Raw genomic sequence first — 23,392 nt, 5'->3', positions numbered from 1 at the left:
AGATTTTATTTTCGTCGTATGTGAGTAAATAATTTTCTTATAACGCCTATTTTTACTCCTTAAATTTAATATGACGAAATTTTAAAGGCCGAAATATCCATGATTATTAATTATTTTTACGTTTTTCTTTCAACTGCGAGAACTAATCACTAACTAGACGTGAATTTAAATTCTTTACTTGCCAATACTTGTTTAGTTATCCAGATTAAAGGTGAAACAAAATGTATGAAAATGGACCTTGAGGTTCGCCTTAACTGGTTGAGTACTGGCTCATCGTCAACAGGTAGGTATATGTAGAGGTATATTTCGCCTGACTAAAAGTTATCTTTCTTTCACAGGATCTGTGGCGCGTCAAGTCGAAACAAGTAAAGGGTGTGAGGGCAAATCTTTAATTATATTTAATAAACATTTCATTATTTTATAACAATTGTTATTAATGAAGTTTTACACGTTTATTAAAGAAATTATGCCTTCTCTTTTATTAAATCACTTGAGGTTCTGAAATTGTTTCATTTGTACTTTTCCAATACATTTAACATACGTAAACCAGGCAGACAAACAGAGTGGGGCATATATCAATTAAAATTTCAATCAAATCAATGATTGATTAAAAAAATTGCAATGCAATTGCAAATGCAATTAATATAAATCGTAATTAATGATTAGGTGCACTTTATACTATATTTAAAATATAATTAAATCAATCACTGTTTAGTTATTTAAGTTTTCTTTGAAAAAAATTAAAACTAAAAACCTACTTATCTTAGAGGAAATCAGTTGAAACTTTTATAAGATATATCTAGTTTGAAGCCGTTTATCCCTAAAAAACTATATAAATAGCGTTTCATTCTACCGGTAGTAACATTAGATACTATATCTAGGAACCATTAATCCATAATATCAAAATCCAAAAATAGGTCAATAATCTATATCACTACATAGTATAAAACAAAGTCGCTTTCTCCGTCCCTTTGTATGCTTAAATCATTAAAACTACGCAACGGATTTTGATGCGGTTTTTTAATAGATAGAGTGATTCAAGAGGAAGGTTTATATGTATAATAATAACATCCATTAAATAGTGGAGAAATACTGTTATTTTGTTATGTTATACCCGTGCGAAGCCAGAGCGGGCCGCTAGTAATATATAAAAATGAATCCCTATTTCCCTTGGTCTCGCCATCACGCGTGAACGGCTGGACCGATTTCATTATTTGTTTTTTGTTATGTTTGTTATTGTTAAGAAAACGATCTTATGAAAAATTGCGCGGAAAATTTAAGAAAACTTAACGAAAATATTATTTTTATATAACTGTCAATTGTTTGAAATAACTGTCATCGATTGACAGAATGCGCGCTGAAAAACATAGTTAAGACGGGACAACGTCTGTCGGGTCAGCGAGTTCTGTATAAATGTTAACATCTTGAAATATATGGCGGCGCTGAAGCGTCATTTAAGCAAAATACATCTCTTCCATGAGTTAAAGTTTTTATTTAGGTAAACTAGAAAAGCAATCGATTTGTAACCATTGGTCGATTTAACAATAAAAAAAGTTTAAACACTTAATGTCAATGAATTCATCTTGGGGTAAAGTATATCAGAATGAAGACCATAGTGAAGTGCCCTACAGTTCTTTTTCACACTCGAGCGACTTGCTCGTCTCATTAAATAAAACCAGATCTCGTGTTAATTATTTATTATAAATCTTAGGTCCGGTACATATTGTACATTCTATTGCGGTTAAATAACAATTAATTCTATCTATTAACATCGGCAATGTCATTACTCATTGTCTGTTACAAATCGTCACATTATTTAGGAGACCCTTGAGGACTAACACGAAAAAATACAGTTCGTTGTCTAATATTCCGTTAGGGGTCCTTTAATTCTTGGTCTCTCGTGGCTCGCCGGCGAGCCAAGACAGCTACATGACATTTGCGTGTGTCACGGGATTATAACCTTATATACTACATAATAAGGTTATTTTTCCGTCACACGCGTAGCTGTTTGACAAGTCATGACGGGTTAAGATAGTGAACTGGCATCATTTTAAGATAGTTTTGCCATACATACAATCATTTAGTAGTCCATGAACAGTAGCCTAATGTGGGGGCGACAAAATATGTAGAAGTTGGAGGACGCGCGTGACTTTTATTTCTTGAAATTACTTTTTTTTAGCGCAGTGGCTTTCTTCTATAAATTTTGGGTCCACCACTGGCCCCAGCCACCCACGCAATGCCACTAACCCCAATCTTATATATTATAGTACAAATGCCTATGTTTTTATATCTCATGAGGTGACAAATATCTTTTTGAGCCCAAGTATTAGTATGTATATTTCAAATTTAATACACAAAATATTCTAATTATTAATAATTTCGTTTTGTTTTTTATAGAATATCTAAAAATCTAATAACGTACCTGTCAATGAAATTTCGCCATTACATCACAGATGGCGTTGTGTCATATTCGTTGAAGATTTATTATATTAAAATAAACAATTATTTCTTAATTATATTATTCTTATATAATTTGTGCAATATACAGCGTTTATACAAACATTATTTACATTAGATAATAAAATCTATATAACAAATGAATATATAGAAAGTAGCGTCTCTAGTGATTAAACTCAGAACCAGATTTTTTAAATATAAAAAAAAAATGTATGAATATAATATATTCTGAGAAAAAAATCTTGTACAAATATATTTCTTGATAATGTATCAAAAAATACTTTATTTATGTCAATAAATATTTCAAAATAGAAAAGTAAATAGTTATGTTTATATTCAAATTGTTTCTAAATTCAACCACTAGGGGAGCTGGTGGACACTTCAATATCTCAGAATGTTTATTATCTATAATCATAAATCTTGATACGTTGGTAAGATTGATAAGAACTTTGTCAGTTTCGGTACTATAAAACTAATTATTTTGTTATGACCATTTCATACATTTGTGCATTAGGCTAACGCTACACTAGCGTTTTTTTAGAGTATGCATTCTTTGAACCAGTGTTGGACACTAGTAAAAAAAAACAAATATATTTCCTGTTGGTATTAATAGGCATAATGAGACTTGATTTTTATTACTACTATTTGGGGAATAAAATGATTTTAATAACGTTCAAGGTTGAAAATGAAATTATACAAATTTGAATAGTTAAAAAATTTATATTCTCTATGAATGGTCTTGTTCTTTTAAATTATTTTATTTCCTAATTATACCTCCCTATAGATGGTTCGAAGTTGCGTTTTATATTAATATTTCCTAAATCATAATATACATATTGTCTTAATATTAATATAATATTGTTATGGAGTTATTCGTTACATTTACAAGAGATGAAATAACTTACGTTTAAAACTGTAAATAGAGACTAGATCAGGTTTGTGTACATAATGGCCCTTACTTATAACTTATATCTCAATTTTTAAGTCATAAGACGCAAACAATTTAGAACAACTAATCAACTGCAAATTCATTTAGCAATTCGTTTTCATATTTATGGAATTTTGAGTTCATTTTGCAACAAAAACCGTTTGAACCTTAGAATTTACAAAAGAAGTTCACACACTATTTCAATTACATGTATTCTAAAAAATATGTTTGTCTGGCTCGGGAATCTATTTCCCATTAGTTTTATATCCACTTTAATAACAAGTTGTGTATAAGTAAAGGGCGCGTGTAATTACGGAGCTAAAACTACGCGTAAATGTGTATGGTAACTTGTTACTGCGGCCGCACTCGCTCTCAGAAATCTGGAAGAACAGCACACTGTTAGTAATTGCAGGGGACATCCAGGAATCCAGAAAGGCTGGTAAGGAAGTCAAATATTATTTTTGTTATAAACGAGCCAGCAGGGAAAATCCAGGGACAGAGTCGGAGAGACTGGCTAGGATTTAGAAAGTACAATATTATTGTATTGGATGACTTGATAAGTGATCTTAATTTTTCATTAATACTTTGAAGGTTTTATCAGCTTTCCTGATATTTTGTTACAAAGCACAGTTTAGACTAGCAAGATCTTGCAGCAATAAATTGCGTTAAACTTCCAGTAGGGTTTACACTAGCGATAATATTTAAATAGTTTTATACACATAGGACTCGCCGCAAGTCTTAAAACATTCAAAATTTGCAAAAGTCTTGCTGTGATTGTATACATGGTAAAAATGAGAATCCTCGATTAAGAATCATAATAGCTAATTATTATTTCAACCAGGTTTCTTTTGAGAACAATGGTAGTTGCCCTAGTCCAGTCTATTATATTGTAAACAAATATGTATACAGCATTACTTTACCGTTTTGAAAATATCAATGTATGAGAACAAGTAGGACATACGAGCTGATAAAGGTACCAAGAATTCATGCAAATAATTTTTATCATATATAATAAAGCGTATGTAGACAAACTAAAGGCAGTGTAGAGGATTTATGAGTGTGTGTGTGTGTGTGTGTGTGTGCGTACCTTCGTGTTTCCGCTGCGAGGGCATGAAGTAGAAGTCCGGTTGTGTGTGCACGCGCGCGCCGCGCGGCAGCGAGCGCGCCCACCGACCCTCCTCCCCGCCCGCGCCGCCGCCGCCACTGTACCTGCACGCGAGCGACACCGCGCTGTTATACTGTATGCAAACATAGTGACCCACTGCACCCGGTAAGTGGAGTGGGTTCCAATAGAATGTCGACTGACGAGCGGTTACCCCTCAGCCGTCGACACAATTGTGCCGGCCTGTTGGCACAGTCAGTTTAAGAAGAGTGCTCGAGATGGTTATCCCTCGGCAATCAAATAATTATGCCGGCCTATTGGCACCGTCAGTCGAGGGACCTGTGTAAAGAGGGTACTCAGTGATACTGGTACCAAATATGTACTTATAAAACTAGGTGTTGCTGTAAGTTTCATCCTCGTGAAGAGCCTTTCCCGTTACAAAAATCATTAGAACGCTGTAGCTGTTTACAACGCCATCTATTAAACAAATCTGATTAAAGATGCTCATTATTTCCCATGAGAGAGTTACCTTGACAAAAAGGTAGCCTATGTGTTAATCCAAAGCACAATCAACCCGTATGCAAATTTCATCCACATCCATTTAATCTGCGTCACCTTCTGACAAACATCCGACATCGAATCGTTCAAACATTTACAGATAATTTCCTTCGGGTATTTTGACACGTAGGTATTTTTGCCTGTACTAGGTTTAAAGCATGAGGGGAAGACATTTTGATACTTAAAAAATCATATTCATACATTATAAACGATAAAGTAGATCTTACAAGTAGCTGGCACAAAGGTACACGTTGGGAGACAAGAGCGTCGCCAGCCGATGGCCCAGGGGGAAGTCAAGTTAGTATGGAGAATGAGAAAAACATGAATTGTAGGTAGAATTGAGAGCACATGTTCCTCTGCCACTTCCCCTCTCCCGATTTAACAATGACATAGAGCAGAGCGTAATTGAGAGTAGGGAATATTAGGAATAGAATTCGTGAATTCATTCGAGTTTTAGAACCTGTAGGGGACGACGACGACAGCTGACCCTCCTTGCCCCCCCCCCCCTTAGCGACGCCCTTGTTTGGAGACGTTTGCAATTTTTTTTGGCGTTTATTATTTTTTTGTATATATATTTTATAAGTATATACTTAGTAATTTGTAAAATAAACTAAGCTAAGCTAAGGATTGATTCCTTTTTGAACAAATAAAAAGTATTCACCAACTTTTTATCAGAAATGTTAACAACTACGACTACCTCGGTAGCGTAGTTGTGTTGTGCGCGCGACGCGACTTTCGCTCTGAGGTCGCGGGTTCAATTAATCGGCTTTTCTTCTCAATATCAACACTGATTCCGAAAATCGTGCCCGATATGGCAATAGACTCACCCCTCAAGTATAAACTCTGGTTTATGGTTTTAATTGGTCTGTAGGTACTAGGTAAGTATTTACTCTGATCTGGGAAATAAAAAGTGTTCCCCTGTCGTCATAGCATCTTACACAAACTTCAATTAATCACCGACTCCAAAATTGGTAACCATATAAATAATGTGAACTTATATTAATTTTTAAAGATTGCAAAGATTTCAAGTTAAAAAAAGTTCTGGAGCGCTGACCGCTTCCGTAATGGACAATATTTTCACAAAATGAAATCTCTAATAATAAAAATAACAAGTTATTATTGAATAACACCTAGACCAAAATATTATCGTCTCAAATAATAGAAAAAAAATACAAATATTAAGCTAAAGTAATCTGCTTTATCATTAGTTAAAAATAAAATATAACTAAACTCCATATTATAAAAATTCAAAAGAGAAAATTATCAAAAAACAAAAACCAAAAGTATCATATCGGACGACCGTGACAGGACTCGAACCTGCAATCTTCGGATCCGAAGTCCGACGCCTTATCCATTAGGCCACACGGTCTTATGGGCAACATGGCCAAATTTTCAATCTGTTCTATTGCAATAAAAACATCTCATACAAAATTGACATAAAATGTAATTCATTAACGCAGATTCTATAAAATCATGTACTTACCTAAAACTACTTGTATTACCATATAGTTAAAGTTGATTGTCAAAGCAATTTATTGTTAATTTATTGTATTATTGTTCGGCTATGTTAAATTTGTACAATTTATTCTAGCGCATTAACATATATTCTATAGACACGAACGTCTATATAAACTATTTGTTCAAAATCTGAACTAAAATGGCAACAACGTCACTGTTATAACCTATTTATTCACTTGAACAACAAATAATTTTACTTATTTGACTAATATTTTTTATTCACATCCAGGTTTACACTTAGACTCGAGTTCTTATATCATGAGCGCTCCGTACACAACCACAAGCTATCAACATTGACCATATTAAACTCAGTTTGAATGGATTGCAGTTCAATTCAGTTGAGCACAGTGAATGTTCACTTCGCTAAATCTAGTACGTAATGTTTAAGCAAGTTTGTATGACAAGTGACTACGCCCTGGTTCGTTTACAAACATAGTGAGGCTATTAACCTTGATTTGTTTAGCGTAATTAGGTTTGTGATAAATGTATGCATAAGCTATACCAAATATGTACCGTATTATGAACATTGTGAACAGAGGAATAAGAGCTAAGTATCGATGCTATAAATAACTGTAGTTTATTCCGTCACATGATATGATAGGCACGTCTATAGCTTTATGAGTTATAAAAACAAATAACTTTTGGTATCAAAAGTACACAAGTATATTATATATTCTTGTTGTACGCGCCGAGACGCTTCTTAAGACGTATCACACGTCGCGATCCGGCTAACTTCAATTTTCGTCATCCGATCGATGTATGGAAATCTACCTAAGCTGTGCACACTTTAAAAATAATTTGTTCGAATTTCGAAAATTTTTTGTATCCAAACTAAACTAACCATATAGTGTGGCACATCATTGTATTTGGCTCGATTAGTTCTTTACGTTTATATAGTTTTTGACAATACCCCCCCTCAATTTTTCCAAATTTTTTGAATTTTACCTTGTTTTGCCGACGGTGGAAAATTTTTGTACTGACACTACTCCGGATTATTTTTGATTCGTGTAGTGCTAGCCGAGACGCGTCCAACGACGTATCGCACGTCGCGCTTCGGCCAAAAAATGGCACCGAAAATACGTACATTGTTACAATTGATACCAAACAATGATTTATATGTTTTATCACACACTCATACAAGTATTTTCCTACAATAGGAATGAAACCTAAGACAACGCGATTGTCACGGTCTACTTAAGTAATTGTTTTTTTTTTAATATAAGCACTACAAAGTGAATTAATGCACCCGATGGTAGGTAGAGTGGGGTTTACGGTATCAATTGACAAGAATGACCCCTGGCCTGTTGCCACAATTATGCCGGCTTGTTGTCATTCGATCAATGAGTTAATAGTATTACGATAGATTTTTTTTTTATAACCTAAAAAATGTTAACGTCGACAACCTGACGTCTTAATTCGAATTTCGGGTATGTCTAAAACATGATAATTTATATATTTTTTAATATCTTTTGAATATGTTTTTACCGCTTCACCGTATAGCACAGGTTCAAATACCACTGCTATTTAATGAGCAATTTGAAAAAGCATAAGCGTTTAATTCAAACCCATTATTAAAAAAGTTTTTGATAAAAATGTGCCGGTAATTCTAGCCAAAACCATTTTTTTTTTAAATATAACGCACTCCTAAAATAATGACCTATATCAAAATTGTTAGTTTGCGGCAGTCGTCGGAAAACTAGTTTTTGTTTGCTACCTTTTTTTTGAAGTTGCTATAAAATTGAGCTTATTAAAGATAGGTAAAAATTAAACCTATAGCATGAAAAAAAAGGGAAAAAACTAAAAGGTCGCAAACAGAAATTGATTGTTTGACGATTCCCACAAATTGTCAATTTTGGAGGGTAATTATTTTATTAAGAGTGCTATAAAAGGTGTCGGTATATGAGCCAAGCGGTGCATTTTAAAACTTTTTGTAATTTTTTTTTATTTACCAGCTTTTCCCGGATTCTTCCGCATCCGACCTTCCGATTGGTTCGACGACACTTTACAAAAAAAAAAAAAAAACAAAAATCAATTGGCGTCTCCACGCTGGTACAAGAATATAAAATTGGATTGATATATCGAGTTTTTTTAGTAATTCGAATGGAATAGTTATAAAACTTTTTACTCAAAACGTGATAGAAACTCCGTATTATGTTTATGTTATTTTAAGAGATTTTTTTTTTACTTTAGAAATAATTTAATGATAGTAAAAAAAGAGTAGTATCATTAGCAGACGAAAGAAAAACTTATAATTTCTTCAATTCGTATTTTTTGTATTTAAAATTATATTTTTAGCCAACTTAGAAACTAGGAACGTATGAGTTAATGGGAGTAAGAAAACAAATGTAGACAGATAATAAAATAGTCCATAGACTATAATATCAATTGTAGCCTGACCAGGAAATTAAAAATCCTTCTTGTGGTAACATTGGAACTAACTTCTTGTACCGCCTACGCTTACAAAATAAGTTTTTTATTTTCCTGGTCAAGTTATATACGGACTTCATACTAATAAGTTAAACATGGTTATGAAAAATTCTTTTAAACCACTTACCCATACTGTCCCCGAGGCCGCTGCAGCGACCTGGTGTCGTGGTAGAAGGTGCCGTTCCCGTGGTGGGGGGTGGTCCTGCCGCTGCCGTTCCCGTTCCTCGCGCTGCCATTGACCTTGCTGTTGATGGTCATGGTCTTCTGTTGTCCGTTGACGGGCCTGTGCGTGGGTCGTGGTGGGGGGGCCTCGGTGGGCCGCAGGGGGGCGGGGGGCCGACGCCTCGCGGTCGCCGTGGAGGTGGTGTTGGTGAACTTGTCGTCGTTGTCGAACGGTTCGAAGCCGTAGTTGGTGTTCGATGGGGAGTAGTCTTTCCATACCGCGTTGGGGATCAGTTGTTCCTGGAAGAAAAAAAATATCTATTTATTTATTTATTACACTTAGTATACAAATGTATACAGGCGGACTTAATGCTATAGGTATTCTCTACCAGTCAACCTTAGGGTGGTGCTGAGATAATCATGGTAGGTGCATGAAAGAAAGCTTGAAACTTTAAAAGAACAAATAATAAATAATAAATATATATTTATTATAGTATAGATATATAAATACATAGAATAAATGTTATATAATATATTATTATATTATTATAAAAATAGCAGTTAGTTTTTTTATACAAGTAAATGACCATGGCGTAGCTGGGGGACGCGTGCAAGAGTGGTCGGTCGCCCTAGAATGATCTTTGGCCACTTTAGAAATACACATGCGCTTACAGGGGCCTCACGTGTTGTACCTTTCCTTAAATTCGACAGCCGTTTTTTTACTACCGCCTACTACACCCTCTTAGAAAGAATCTACGTCAGTATGAATGACCATCCATAAATAGTATCATCGTCCAGATTATATTAAAACTACTGCGTGGCTGTGCACCGCTCGTTACTCTACATTCGATCAGAGGTTCTCAAAGTGAACTGGATCAGCAGTCGGCACTCATCGAATAAATGCTTCAAAAAACTAGTTTTTGATTGTCACAAAGGTATTTTTATAATTACGTACAAGGAGTGCTGTTTCGACATAATTTTAGTTACTTTCTCGTTTCGAGATGATAAAGTCAAACCTTTTTGATTTTTAAATTCAAAATTTACTAATATCATGTAAGTTATGATGCATGCTGTAGTTTACTGTAAGTAATGAAACACAGCTATCTTCTGCAGTTATACTGCTATATGTAAAAATAATTTAATGTGTGTTCTCTGTTGTAAACTCTCAAAATAAATAAAAGTCATATACTTCATAACATCTTCTTCGCGTATGATATATTTCTATAACGTGAGCTATCACCTGCAGCCTCTTACCTTGTTGTTGGTGGTGGCGCGGGTCCTGTACAGCGTGCAGGCGGCCTGCAGCAGCGCCACCAGCAGCAGCGCCGCCACACACCCCACCACCACCCACAGCTTGGTGGCCGACATCACCACGGAGGACGAACCACCTTCCTCCTCGGTGGGACGAGTTGAGAACACTGGGTAAAAGATTATAAATCATTTGAAATCGAATTTAGGACAGGTTTAATAGCGCTAGAACCTTGCTGCTATAAGAAGCATAGCATAAATCAAATATCATTAAGAAAAAATATCGAATATCAATACACAATAGCGAGGATAGGCATAACAATATCTGTCTATCTCCCTTGTACGCGTACACTGTAAAGGCGATGACGTCACAGTGTGTCGTAAATCCTTTATATCGTCACCAGATCTAGTTAATTAATTTTTTTATCCCATACATTTCAAGAATTATAATATTTTAACAAAAATACAAACAAGCGAGTTGAACACCTCTTCCTTTTCTGAAATTGGTTGACAAATTGCTAATGTTAGAATAGGTATGTAGTAAAATTTATTTCAAACAAATAAAACGATTTATACAAAATCAAATCACAATACTCACAGTTCTGAGGCTCAAACACCAGGAACTCAGGGTCTACGTTCAGGTTCCCCACCTTGCCTTCCGCCAGCATGTCCTGGACAGCTCGCTTCCACTTCAGAAGCTCCGCATCATCGTCCTCCGTGGAGTTGTCCACATTAGCCCCTGACACCTCTATCACCTTCAGGCTCAGTTCCGCTATGATTGCCTTAGTTTCATTCCTATGGAGTTTATCATTTTTAAATTTTAATATAGGTTCATAAAATGCATTGAAAACTTGAGGACTGATTTTTAAAGTTTTAGAACCCATTTATCTAATAGACCTATAGCCTGACCAGAAATATGAAAAACCTGCTTTGAAGGCGCAGCTTTTGCTTTTTCATTTAAAAGTTGACAGTACAAGAAATAAGTTCCATATTTTCGCCAACATGGTGAGGTTTTTTTTTCCTAACTATACCTCTGACTTAAATTAAAACTGGCATAAAGTGCTAGCACTAAGTACTGCTAAGTAGTACGTACTCATGGCAAAGTGACTCCACTGCACCTGATGATAATCGGAGTCTAGATAGAGTATCGATCGACGAGAGATCAACCCTCGCCCATCGACACAATTATGCCGGCTTGCTCGGACCCTCACCGTAAGGTTTAACGTTTTTTAAAATAGTGATTCGTTACTGAACGAGATGGACCGACGACCTGGTGAGGGTCGCCGGAGTCCGATGGATGAGGGCGACCCAGAATCGGTCTTTATGGCGCTCAATGGAGGCCTATGTCCAATCGACGATTCAAGGGCTGAAATGATGATGATGATGATACGAAAGCATCGTTTTATTAATACTCACTGCATGAACCCGTTGACGACGACTCCCTGGTACCCCTTGGTCCTGCCGAGGGTGGACCCCACGTTGTCCGCGACCTGTGCGCTGAGCTCGTCGTACTCCTTGCTGCCAGGAGCTGGTGGATGGAAGCTGTCAGCCAGCCCCGTCACTCGCACCAGCATCGTGTAGAACGACTGACCCGGTAGGATCGCTTCTGTTGTTACCTCTTCTTCTACGGGCTCTGGAGAGGGGAAGGAGTATCAGAAAAGATTCCGAAAACCTTTATGTTGTTGAAAGTTTGAATGAACTTGACCCCAATGCACCTGATGGTAAGTAGTCCAATAGAATGTCAAATGACGAGAGATGATTACCCCTCCGCAGTCGACACAATAATGTCGGCCTATTGGAGCCGGATATAAACAGGTTGATCTCGGAACGCGACACACTCACGTTGGCCACTATGGCGGGTTTTAACACCTAGTGTATGGTGTCTCAGTTTAAACATTGCACTAATCTCACATTTAAGTAAGATAAACGAAGATTTTTATTTTATGCAAATATCGAGCCCCGAACTAGTGAGTGAGATTATAATAATCACCACCACACGTAAGCACAAAACCTGAAAAATCATACTGGCATTGACCTAAAATAATGAGCATTAGGGAATGGATGTTTGTAGTTGTGTAAGCAAGTGGAAACCCTCACCAGGTCCGCAGGGCCTGATGCAGACGCGGTCGTCGCTGACGACGGGCACCTGCAGGTGCTTGCTGGTGCGCTTGTTGACGGGGTCGAACCCGCCGCCCTGCACCACCCACATCATGTACAGGCAGCGCGTGTCCGTAAACGCGAGGTCCTGGAACAAGCACATACGGTAATAGCTACTATTGTTAAGGTTTTAGGGAAGAATTTGGATCTTGTTGTCTACAGGAATTTCGAGGGTGTGTGAAGACTACCAATCCGCACTAGGCCAGCGTGGTGGACTAAGGCCTAATCCCTCTCAGTAGTAGAGGAGGCCCGTGCAGCACTGGGACAGTATATAATACAGGGCTCATATTATTATTGAATCGATCAATGCAAAGTTATGAGGGTTATATTTAATTTAATATAATTTACGGCTAAAAAAATGCACGCCCGGTAAAGGTAGAATATGGCGAGACTTTCCATCTTTACATAACACCTGTGAAATTAATGTAACCTGTATTCAGCAAATAAATGATTGAATTTGAATTTATGTCTCATCTCTGTATCAACCAAAGGTGACTATTAAATTCCTTAGGCATTAGGTCCATCTAAATATATTAACTGTGTATGAAGTTTAAATTAATTTGATCCTTCACAGTTTAGTCTCAAACAAGCTGGTAAATCTTATTGAACAACAAACAGACGTGTTGACTGCTTATGGTAAACAGATCAGTCCATAGATATCAGCTATGCCTTACAATAATATTTTCTAGCATGTGTTTTCTTTAGTAATAACGATTGTCACTTGCCCTCCTCTATTTCAAAGAAAAAAATGTGAAGGTTGCATTTAAAAATAAAATGCGAGCTTAAGACGATGAGAGCATCGCAACATAATCACCTAGTCCAGCCTACTGCAGTAAAAATATCTCCTACCTTCTGATCGCCGGTGTCCCTCTTCCTCACAAAGCTGAGAGTGGTGAACCCGTCGAGCAGACTCCCGGCCTCCTTGGAGAGGTCCTGGCGCGGGTCGTTCCTGGGCGCGGAGTAGCCACTCACCCACGTGTCCATCAGGAACGGGCGGCTCGACCGAGGGTCCACCCAGCCGATGATCGCGTCTGTTTGCGACTGGAACATACACAATGGCTGAGTTGTATTCTGTGCTTGTATTGTACCACTAACTGACGCAACAGACGTTGTCCAGTCTTAACTATGAATTTGCAGCGCGCATTCTGTCAATCGCTGAAATTAACTTTTCTTAAATTTTCTAACGTTCCCCTCAACTTCCTTATTTTTTTCTTTCATAAGAACCTTCTCTTCACAATAACAAACACAAAAAAAATAGTGAAATCGGTCCAGCCGTTCACGCGTGATGGCGTGACCAAGGGAAATAGGCATTCATTTTTATATATATAGATTGCTGTGCTGAAGTATTGGATTAATTTTCAGGTCGTGTCAAGTTGAGTTGTTGATTGCCCAGTTTGAGATGTGTGGCTGATAATGGTGAAAGCCTTACCTCTATCACATCATAGGACGGAATACGAATGACAAAGAGTGACCCACAGTGACAAAAGAGTTACTCCTTGAGATAAAGAGCATGAGTCTGTCTTCATCGAAGATGTGCTAATTTGATAATTAACTGGTGTCTTAGTATTCTTGCGGCGATAGCCTAGTTGGTTGTGGAACGGACTACTGAGACGAGTGTCCGCAGGTTCAAATCCCAAGGGCACACACCACTGACTTTTCTAAAGCTATGTGTGTATTCTTTGTGAATTATCACTTGCTTTAACGGTGAAGGAAAACATCGTGAGGAAACCTGCATACCTGAGAAATTCTCTATAGGAATTTTCGAAGGTGTGTGAAGTCTACCCGCACTAGGCCAGCGTGGTGGACTAAGGCCTAATCCCTCTCAGTAGTAGAGGAGGCCCGTGCAGCACTGGGACAGTATAAAATACAGGGCTGATATTATTAATATTCTAATAGCATTATCAGGAAGCTAGGTTTTCATTAATTCTCATTAAACTCCTAACTTTAAAAAATAACTAAAATCCAAAACCCACCATCTTCTTATTATCACTGAATCCTATCCCGGTCCAGTGCTTGCTGTGTTTAGTCCTGATGGTGAACTTGATAGAGTCCTTGCCTCGCTTGAGTCCGAGGTACTCCCAGGAGGCGAAGTACTCGCAGGTGTTGTTGGTGGTGCTGGCGGGGTCGCAGGTGGTAGGCAACTTCCACATGCCCCCACACTTGTCCGGGAGCGGTAACACTCCGCCGTTGATGGTGGATTTTGTTTCTTCTGTAATTGGAAGTAGGTAGAATTTAGAATACATCATGCGATCAAAATATCCATCTCTCATTGGTCGACAATAGATTTTATTTACTTTCAGGTTCAAGTCTTTAAAGCCGTGATAAAAAAATTAAATGACCTAGACGTTCAAAATATAAAGATCACTTTTCATGCAAAAGATATGTAAAGGCTTAGATTTTCGCCCCCTATAGCTCGAGAACTAATGACAAAATATGGGGGGTGATCTCCTTCCTTCACCTGAAAAGGCAAAATGTCACGACAATTAAAAGGCTAATTAACTTAAATGACATTATTTCTCGACTGCCTCGGCGTTATAGTAGGACTACATGCGCGGCATGACAGCGCTCTGAGGGCCTGGGTTCAAATCCCGGGTGGGACAAAGTGATGTTTGGGTTTTTCTGCTCAGTATCAGTCCAAAGGCTGGAATTTGTTGCCAATATGGTGATAAGCTCGCCCCCTATCACATCATGGGATGGAACACTTAGCGAAAAGTGGGTGCCCTGGTTGCGCCTCTGCATACCCCTTCGGGGATAAATGCGTGATGTAGTGTGTGTGACATTATTTTTCGAAAACTTAAACTAAGTTCAAAAGACGGCGAAATAAAAGCAATTCCAAATATATATAATTTTGTATCGCATAAAGTCACTTAGTTCATGGTGTTATATCCTCACCGAAGAAGTTGATGGCCAGCACTCCTCTCTGCGCCCCATGTCCGTGGTACTTCAGCTCGTCGGGTCTGTAGAAGTCCCCCACGGCGGCGGGTCCTCGCTCCAGCCCCGAGGGGGGCGAGTGCTTGTACTTGCCCGGCTCCTGGCCTCGGGCCCAGATCACGTGCATCAGGTCGTCTACGAACGAGTGGTCCGTGGGCTCCTTGGCCTGAAATAAATCAGAAATAACACCGTTTTACTCACGTACTAAAGTAGTCGGAATAGCCGACCAGTTTCGACCTATTAAGTAGATCATCCTCAAGGGCTCATATTGACTCTATATATATTGACTAATTTAATATGCCTCATATATTTATTCTTTATTATTGCTTTGGATGACGAGACGAGCTTGCCGTTCGCCTGACGGTAAACGATACGACCGCCCATTAACAGTAGAAATACCAACACATTGAATTACAAAGCATTATTTGGTATTCCACTGCGCTCGCCATCCTGAGTCATGAGATGTTAAGTCTTATGTCCAGTAGTTACACTGGCTACAATGCCCTTCAAACCAGAATACAACAGTGACTACACACTGTTGCTTGGCGGCAGGAATAAACATTACGGTCGTATCTACCCAGGCGGACTGTCACATACGAAAGACATACCACCAGTTAAAATAAAAATAAACATACTATAACAGAAAAGATAGATTCAGAAATAGAATATAGAAATCTTGAAGGAAAGCTTGTTAGTAGACTTTTTTATGATCGATGGTACGCAAACAAACTTGCAGCTATAGGTTAGGAAAACGGTGAATTAAATATTTTCAATTACCTTGATCTTCCTGCGGAACATGATGGTGGTAACGCCATTCTCCTCGTACCCGGAAGCGGCGGTGATGTCGTCGTGCCCGCCCCAGAACGTGTCCACGCGTGGGGTCGACCTATAACGCAGTTATGAACAATCATCATCAGCCGCAGCATGACCGCTACTAAACAACAGTGTAATAGGCACTGTTTTTTTTTAATTTTATTTTTTTATTTCATTTACGCGATGGTACGGAAATGAGGTACGTTTACTCACCTATCTCTGGTATAATAGTCTTGGACCCTGTGTAAGTTGCCGCGCGCGGTCCCAATCACGATGTCGGTGCAATCCATCGGGCTGAAGTCGTACTTCGGCACGTACTCGTGGCTCGGGAAGTACCCTTCAATGTCAACGGCTTATAGTAACCACGTCAGTGTCACGGCCGTAGACCGTGTGATACACTCTACATATCAAGAGCTTCGGAACAAATTGGCGCAGAGACAAAAGTGAAGTTTAAAAGGAAACTGATTGTATATGAAACTAGTTGACCCGACAGACGTTGTCCCGTCTTAACTATGTTTTGCAGCGCGCATTCTGTCAATCGCTGACAGTTATTTCAAACAATTGACAGTTATATAAAATTCATATTTTCGTTAAGTTTTCTTAAATTTTCTAATTTTCCGCGCAATTTTGTTATTTTTTTTTTCATAAGAACCTTCTCCTGACAATAACAAACACAACAAAAAAAATAGTGAAATCGGTCCAGCCGTTCACGCGTGATGGCGTGACCAAGTGAAACAGGGATTCATTTTTTATTAGATTATTATATTTAGAAAGGTGCGTGTTCCAAATTTCGGCCTGATAACATTTTTGCACTTCTGTCTATAAGCCAATTTGTCATGAAGCCCTCGATATGTATTATGGCTGATTTAAAAATTATTCCTTATTGCCTTTGTTGGCAGACGAGATCCAATCTCAATGAACGCCGATGAAGTTATAGCGATTGCTATATTAGACTCTCACTGTCTATTCCTAAATACGTTTTTGCATCAATATTTTCCATTGCTTGTCCATTTCGTAGACATTACACGGATGTGGGAAGACTGTTTAACAGACCTCGTAAAGTGACGTCTGTCATTAGATACCACAAATTAAAACTTGTAAATAACGACCCACGTAGACAGTCAAACCAACCCAGGTTTCCAAAAGTTGTACATTGGTGTAAAGATCATTCTGTACACTATCTACCATCCAACCTTGCCGGTGTCAAAACACCCTTAAAATAAAAGCTAATGTCTCTCTTATCTATATTCGCTACAAACATAAATTCTACCAAATGTGCTACCACATCCTTGAGATCACCCTCTGTGTATTCTGTGGTCTAAAAACTTCTTAAATAATAATTTCCGAATGTTTTTATCGCACTTTCCCTACTTCCACAAGACCCAAGATCTTTAATGTGCAATATATGCTAACTAAACAATGCCACGCCGGCCGAGAACATCTATAGGACATCTGAACCATTCATTATGTACACGTATAATCTCAGAAATAATACACAATAATGTCCAACCATCAAACTATTTTTGATAACTACAAATTTAGGCCTAGCATGACTATACAAAATCATCCCATTCAAAGAAGAAATTGGACTCAAAGTTAAGGATAACTTCCATTATCCAATGTACAAATATTTGTTGAGTTGACCACTCTTTTCTTTTTTTGCACAACTCTATAATCTATGGTCGCTCAAGAAAAGTATAATCCCAAATAGTTTTTTATACTTTTTCATCTCCAACTTCCTTCACCTAAGTGTAGTTAAAAGATTAAAAAGACACGTTTAGTGATTAAAAACAGAAAAAGAGGGTAAAGGAAAAAAGAAAGGACAAAAGAGGGATAGAGATTGCGAAACGCGTAGCGGTGGCTGAGCCAAGCGAGAACAAGCAGATATTAAAGCAGATATTGAAAGTGAGTCCATTGTGAATGTTTAGATTTAATTGACACAAAATAATTAATTAATTACAGTACGCATTGTTGCAATATTTTTTTGTTTTATAAATATATAATAATAATGATATTAGCCCTGTATTATATACTGTCCCACTGTTGGGCACTGTTCCTCTACTAATGAGAGGGAATAAGTTTTCATAAAAAATATATTTAAAAATAAAGAACACAATTGTCAGATAAGATAAGGGATTTCCAATTTGTTAAAAAAAGATAATCTTTCTCTTATAGTATACAGTATTTTCCCTAGGGCTTCATTAAAATAGTAATGATATATGATAAACTATTCTAATGTCTAATATAGCCGTCAAAGTATTATTTCAGAAAATCTAAACATTCAAATATAGTATTTTCTTTGAAGATGGAAAGATGAAGTGAAAGAAAGTCATGCAACCATCAAAAACCCATTCGTGAAGTGAGATCCCAATAACAGTATAATAATTAAATAATATGAAATCGATAATTTAACGTCAACATTATCAAAAAGTTGCTTTTTTAAAGAACTGCTGATTTTTTTAAAGTTATTATAAGATCAGAAAGATTTTTAGACGTATCGATTTCAATTATTAATACTATGAACATGACATATGAATTTCATACTTAATTTATATTATATACATACATACAACATACAGAACATAAAAGTTTATGTAGATATTTTACATTCTTTTTTACGGTAAATAATTAGTTATATTTTATTTTATTATAGGGCGTATTAATATTCGTAAGTACTATTAAACAATGACTTGTTATCTATATATCTTGTTATCTATATTCTATATATGTTGTGCCAAAACGAATTAAAAAAAGGCTTTAAAAAACTACGAAACTCATTGCCAAATTTTATAAAAAAATAATAATTATTCATAATAATTTATGGCACAGAAGTGTCAAATATTTTAATAAAACATAAACATTAATAAAATATTAATAGCACAATAATTAGCTAAATATTATTTACTCAAACATATTATAGCTATACAAAAATAAATAATAAATACATTGTCAATGGTAATCAGTCTCTAATTCTATAAAACGATACTCTACGATTATAATTATTGAAATAATGTTTCATTCTATTATTTTATTAAATAAACAAGATTAGATTCGTAATGTTAAACCAAAAGTTAATCCATCATGAAGTTTTTAGTCCACTATCACTCCTTCCGCAGTATTTTGTATTATTTTCTTTATCAGATACCATTGACAATGTAAAGTGCAAAGCTTGGGTGCGTTACCTTCTTCGTCTTTAAGTCCCTTCACTAGCAATGTCTCGGGGGCCGGTTCGGCATTAGGCTCGGGGGAAGGTTTGGCGGAAGGCTCGGGGGAAGGTTCGGCGGAAGGTTCGGCGGAAGGTTCGGAAGAAGGTTCGGAGGATGGCTCGGGCTCAGCTTTAGGCTCAGGCGAAGGTTCTGGCACGGATTTAGGCTCAGGAGATGGTTCGGGCTCAGATTTGAGTACGAGAGACGGTTCAGGTTCTGATTTTGGTTCAGGAGAAGGCTCGGGTTCGGATTTTGGCTCAGGACTAGGTTCCGGCTCAGATTTCGGTTCCGGGGTAGGTTCGGGTTCCGATTTTGGTTCTGGAGTTGGTTCGGGTTCTGATTTTGGTTCTGGGCTGGGTTCAGGTTCTGATTTAGGTTCAGGACTGGGTTCTGGTTCAGCTTTAGGCTCTGCGCTAGGCTCCGGTTCGGATTTAGGCTTGGATGTAGGTTCTGAACTAGGTTCGCTTTCAGGCTTGGGTTCAGGGCTGGGCTCGGGTTCGGGGCTGGGTTCGGGACTGGGTTCGGGTTCGGCTATAGGCTCGGGGCTAGGCTCAGGCTCTGCGGTAGGTTCAGCGGTAGGCTCAGGCTGGGGTTGAGAATCTATCAAGGACTTAGTCTTTGGTACGGACTTTGATAAATCGTGTGACGCCTGGTTCGGTTCGAGGCTAGGTTCGGGGGAGGGATTTGTGGTCGTTGCGTCCACATCTGTAAAAACAACGTGTACATGCAGCATTATATACATACACGTGTATAAGTTAGTGTATTGTACTGGAGCGGTCGTGAGTTAGCACAAGTGCCGTGGTTTCACTTATATCGGGTACTCACTTGGTTTCTGCGGCTCTGGTACGGCCCGTCTCTTACGACCTGGAAGGGAAATAGTTTTATAAACCCTGCATAGTCTTTTCAAAATGAAAGTAATTTATCACAATAAAGATAATAATTGCGCCTCATAATAACAATGAAAACTAATTTTCACAAAAGAATTAGGTTATAACGGACAAAATAGTCTTATATGACTAAAAGGTTAAGTTTTTTTATTGGCAAAGGATGCGGTCCACCTTGGAAAGCCAAATCGGCCGCCCATATGCTTTAGAAATGCGAGGGATACAGCCAAGCCGCTATCAAACTCTACTTGTGTAATAAAATAGTTCTTGTTGCCACGGAAATGTCTCCTTGGCATCTGTAAAGGCCACAACACAAATGTTACTGGAAACAATACTAATAAAAACATTGAGTTACCTTTAGAACTAGAAACTTTAAACGACATGCTGGTCTTCACAGTGACGTTGCCGTCCAGGTCCTTAAAGTCAAATCCGTCGAAGGAATGCATCGCCACGCGTTTGTTCCTATCGTTCTCGGGGGGAGACGTTACGGTTGCAGGTTCGGGGATCGGTTGCGCGGTTGGTTCAGGTGTCGGTTCGGGGAGTGGTTGCGGCTCCGCTTTCGGCTCCGGTTCCGGAAGCGGTTCTGGGTTCGGTGTGCTTGCTGGAGTTGAAATTTAAAATTCAGAAATTTAGTTAATATAATCATTTAAAATTAACGTTATGTGTTGTCGAATACGGTTCAAATTAGTATAACAAAATACTTTAATATGTAGTTGTGTTAGTTGTGATTAATTATGAAGATGAGTTTCATTCTACGTGTAATTGAATTTGTATCACGATCTTATTCATTTTCTTCGCTGCCGCTCGCTCACCGCTTACTAATCTTTGGAAGCATTTCATAATTTGTTCATCGCATAAAATATTAAATAATGCATCACTCACTAGATCCGTCCATCACAGGTCCCAGCACTGGGAAGTTCTTGCACTGCTTCGTCAGACCTTGGGGTCTCCATCCAATACCTGAAATAAACGAGTGTATCTAATTAACAATTTAATGGATTCTTTAAAATGACTTTGATAGTTGCTCGACTCATTTTTCAAGAGATGGCGTGAATGAGACGTGGGCCAGGGCATCCTAGGTTTGATTCCTAGACCAGGCAATATTTTAGCAGGATTTGGCCGGAATTAAAACTACAGACCGAAATTTAATTGATAACATTAAACCCTACGGAAACAAATTAGACTACCTCTTGCAATACTACTTATTTATTTATTTAAATAAGGTCCTCCAACAGTACACACATTTCTTATTGACAATATAAAAGTACTAAAGTCACATTCTAATGTATGTACCAATTAAAGGAGTACACAACATCCACAAATTAAAACTAATTCTAAAATGTACCAACCAATAATTACTAAGCAAACATAACTATGATATGTAGAAAAAATTGTAAAGTTTTTGAATTTTATTTTACTTAATGTCATGAGTATTTCTTTCCTCACTGACCTGCGTAAGAGGTTCCATTCACCACCATGACTATCTCGATCTCGTTTTCCTCCTTCAGGATGCGCCAGTAGAGCCTGAAGTCTTTGGACAGGTCGCGCTTGCTGTGCAGGGAGAGGTTGATCTTCTTGTCCTTCCATGGCGCCTCTGTGGTAAAATTTAATTACTGGACTAACGAAAACACACGTCACGCATTTATCCCTGAAGAGGTATGCAGAGGCGCAACCAGGGCACCTATTTTTCGCCAAGTGTTGCGTCCCGTGATATGATAGGGGGCGAGCCTATCGCCATATCGGGCACAATTCCAGACTACGGGCTGATACTGAGCAGAAAACACCCAAATAACATATTGCCCGACCCGGGATTCGAACCCAGGACCTCAGAGCGCTATTGTACCGCGCATGCAGTACAACTACGTCACCGTGGCAGTCAACGATCATTAGACTAATAAATAAAGGCACCATATGAAAACTTACTCACTTAATTTTGAAGGTTCGATTGCAAAAATTAATCAATCAGAATGATATTCGATGGCAACGGTTATTTTATTTGTAGGATTAGTTTTGGGGTCTATCTAGACATTAATCTATCATTGTTTATTGTTTCGTTATACCCAAGATTCTGGGCTTGTTTCACAGCTTCTGAATAAAATAGTTTTTAAATAAATGGTCACAAAATGAGTACACATTGGCTGATAACTACGATAATTGTCAAATTAAATTTATTTGGAAGCATTTTAAGTACTTTGATTCTATATGATTCGGAACCATAAAATGTAGAACTAATTATAGCTGAAATATACTCGTTTTATAACTTCCATTGGTATAATTGTACGCTACGTATTGTAATTTGTATTAGCAAGTATTAACTCACTCTTATTGCATCCCTTGCCGTAAAACCCATGCGGGCAGTAGCACATCTTGGAGGGGCTCTCGGTGGAGTTCACGTCCACACACTTGCCGCGCAGGCCGCAGTCGTTCTCCTCCACGCACTCGTCCGCGAACTGGCAGCGCGCGCCGCTGTACATCTTGTTGCACTTGCACCGGCCCAGGATGTGGAATCCGTGCCCCGAGCATGTCTCGTGGTATGATTTACCTTCAATAAGGTACAAAAGTTCAAGACATGCAAAATAAAATGGAAAGAATAGTCAAAATCCACACAAAAATATATTTGATGAATAGAAGAAGCAACTGTCAAATAGAAGAGGGACACGTAGACAGGCGTGACGTTATTACGCAACATTGCAGGCGTAAGAAAGAGATGGCGAGATAATTATGACTAATTTCGTAACTAATAGATATAGTTTAGCATCTCTTTCTCATGATTATTGCAATATTTGAAATATTAATTTTCTTCTTCATAATATTTCCTCTCTTTTTTGTTGTATATCTTTCTTGAGATTGGAAGAAATTATGACAAACCCGAGACAGACATGATATCTTCATATGGCCAATTACTATGATCTTAAACGTTATAATAGTTACAGAAATATAGAAAAAATTGACCAATCGGAGTAAAGTCTGTTCGACATACTTGCAATTGGTTTATTGTTCT

The 23,392-nt window shown here is 37.8% G+C and overlaps 1 protein-coding gene, 1 non-coding gene and 1 pseudogene across 5 annotated transcripts in view; 1 reads left to right on the top strand and 2 right to left on the bottom strand.

The window, feature by feature from the left end:
* Positions 1-392, top strand: part of LOC119190724 — a 17,273-nt pseudogene extending 16,881 nt beyond the window's left edge.
* A 1,290-nt stretch (positions 393-1,682) lies between these two features.
* Positions 1,683-23,392, bottom strand: part of LOC115448818 — a 78,578-nt gene continuing 56,868 nt past the window's right edge. For 2 of the 4 annotated variants that reach the window (XM_037444500.1, XM_037444502.1), the window contains 19 exons: positions 22,712-22,933; positions 21,842-21,985; positions 21,274-21,351; positions 20,747-20,992; positions 20,333-20,371; positions 19,484-20,212; positions 16,515-16,638; positions 16,266-16,374; positions 15,450-15,654; positions 14,531-14,766; positions 13,407-13,598; positions 12,498-12,645; positions 11,817-12,033; positions 10,999-11,195; positions 10,407-10,570; positions 9,118-9,452; positions 8,513-8,563; positions 4,473-4,594; positions 1,683-3,765 (listed from right to left, as the gene is read on the bottom strand). In XM_037444500.1, coding sequence (XP_037300397.1) covers positions 3,758-3,765; positions 4,473-4,594; positions 8,513-8,563; positions 9,118-9,452; positions 10,407-10,570; positions 10,999-11,195; positions 11,817-12,033; positions 12,498-12,645; positions 13,407-13,598; positions 14,531-14,766; positions 15,450-15,654; positions 16,266-16,374; positions 16,515-16,638; positions 19,484-20,212; positions 20,333-20,371; positions 20,747-20,992; positions 21,274-21,351; positions 21,842-21,985; positions 22,712-22,933 — 3,566 coding nt within the window. In that variant the 3' untranslated portion in view covers positions 1,683-3,757. The remainder of the gene's footprint in view (positions 3,766-4,472; positions 4,595-8,512; positions 8,564-9,117; positions 9,453-10,406; positions 10,571-10,998; positions 11,196-11,816; positions 12,034-12,497; positions 12,646-13,406; positions 13,599-14,530; positions 14,767-15,449; positions 15,655-16,265; positions 16,375-16,514; positions 16,639-19,483; positions 20,213-20,332; positions 20,372-20,746; positions 20,993-21,273; positions 21,352-21,841; positions 21,986-22,711; positions 22,934-23,392) is intronic. The other 2 variants (XM_037444507.1, XM_037444510.1) reach the window with 2 other exon arrangements.
* Trnar-ucg lies at positions 6,342-6,414 on the bottom strand. Its single transcript has one exon. It is a non-coding gene; the product is annotated as a tRNA-Arg (tRNA).

Source organism: Manduca sexta, chromosome 5 (assembly GCF_014839805.1).
Source record: "Manduca sexta isolate Smith_Timp_Sample1 chromosome 5, JHU_Msex_v1.0, whole genome shotgun sequence".
NCBI lineage: Eukaryota > Metazoa > Arthropoda > Insecta > Lepidoptera > Sphingidae > Manduca > Manduca sexta.
This window is presented reverse-complemented; position numbering and strand designations above follow the sequence as displayed.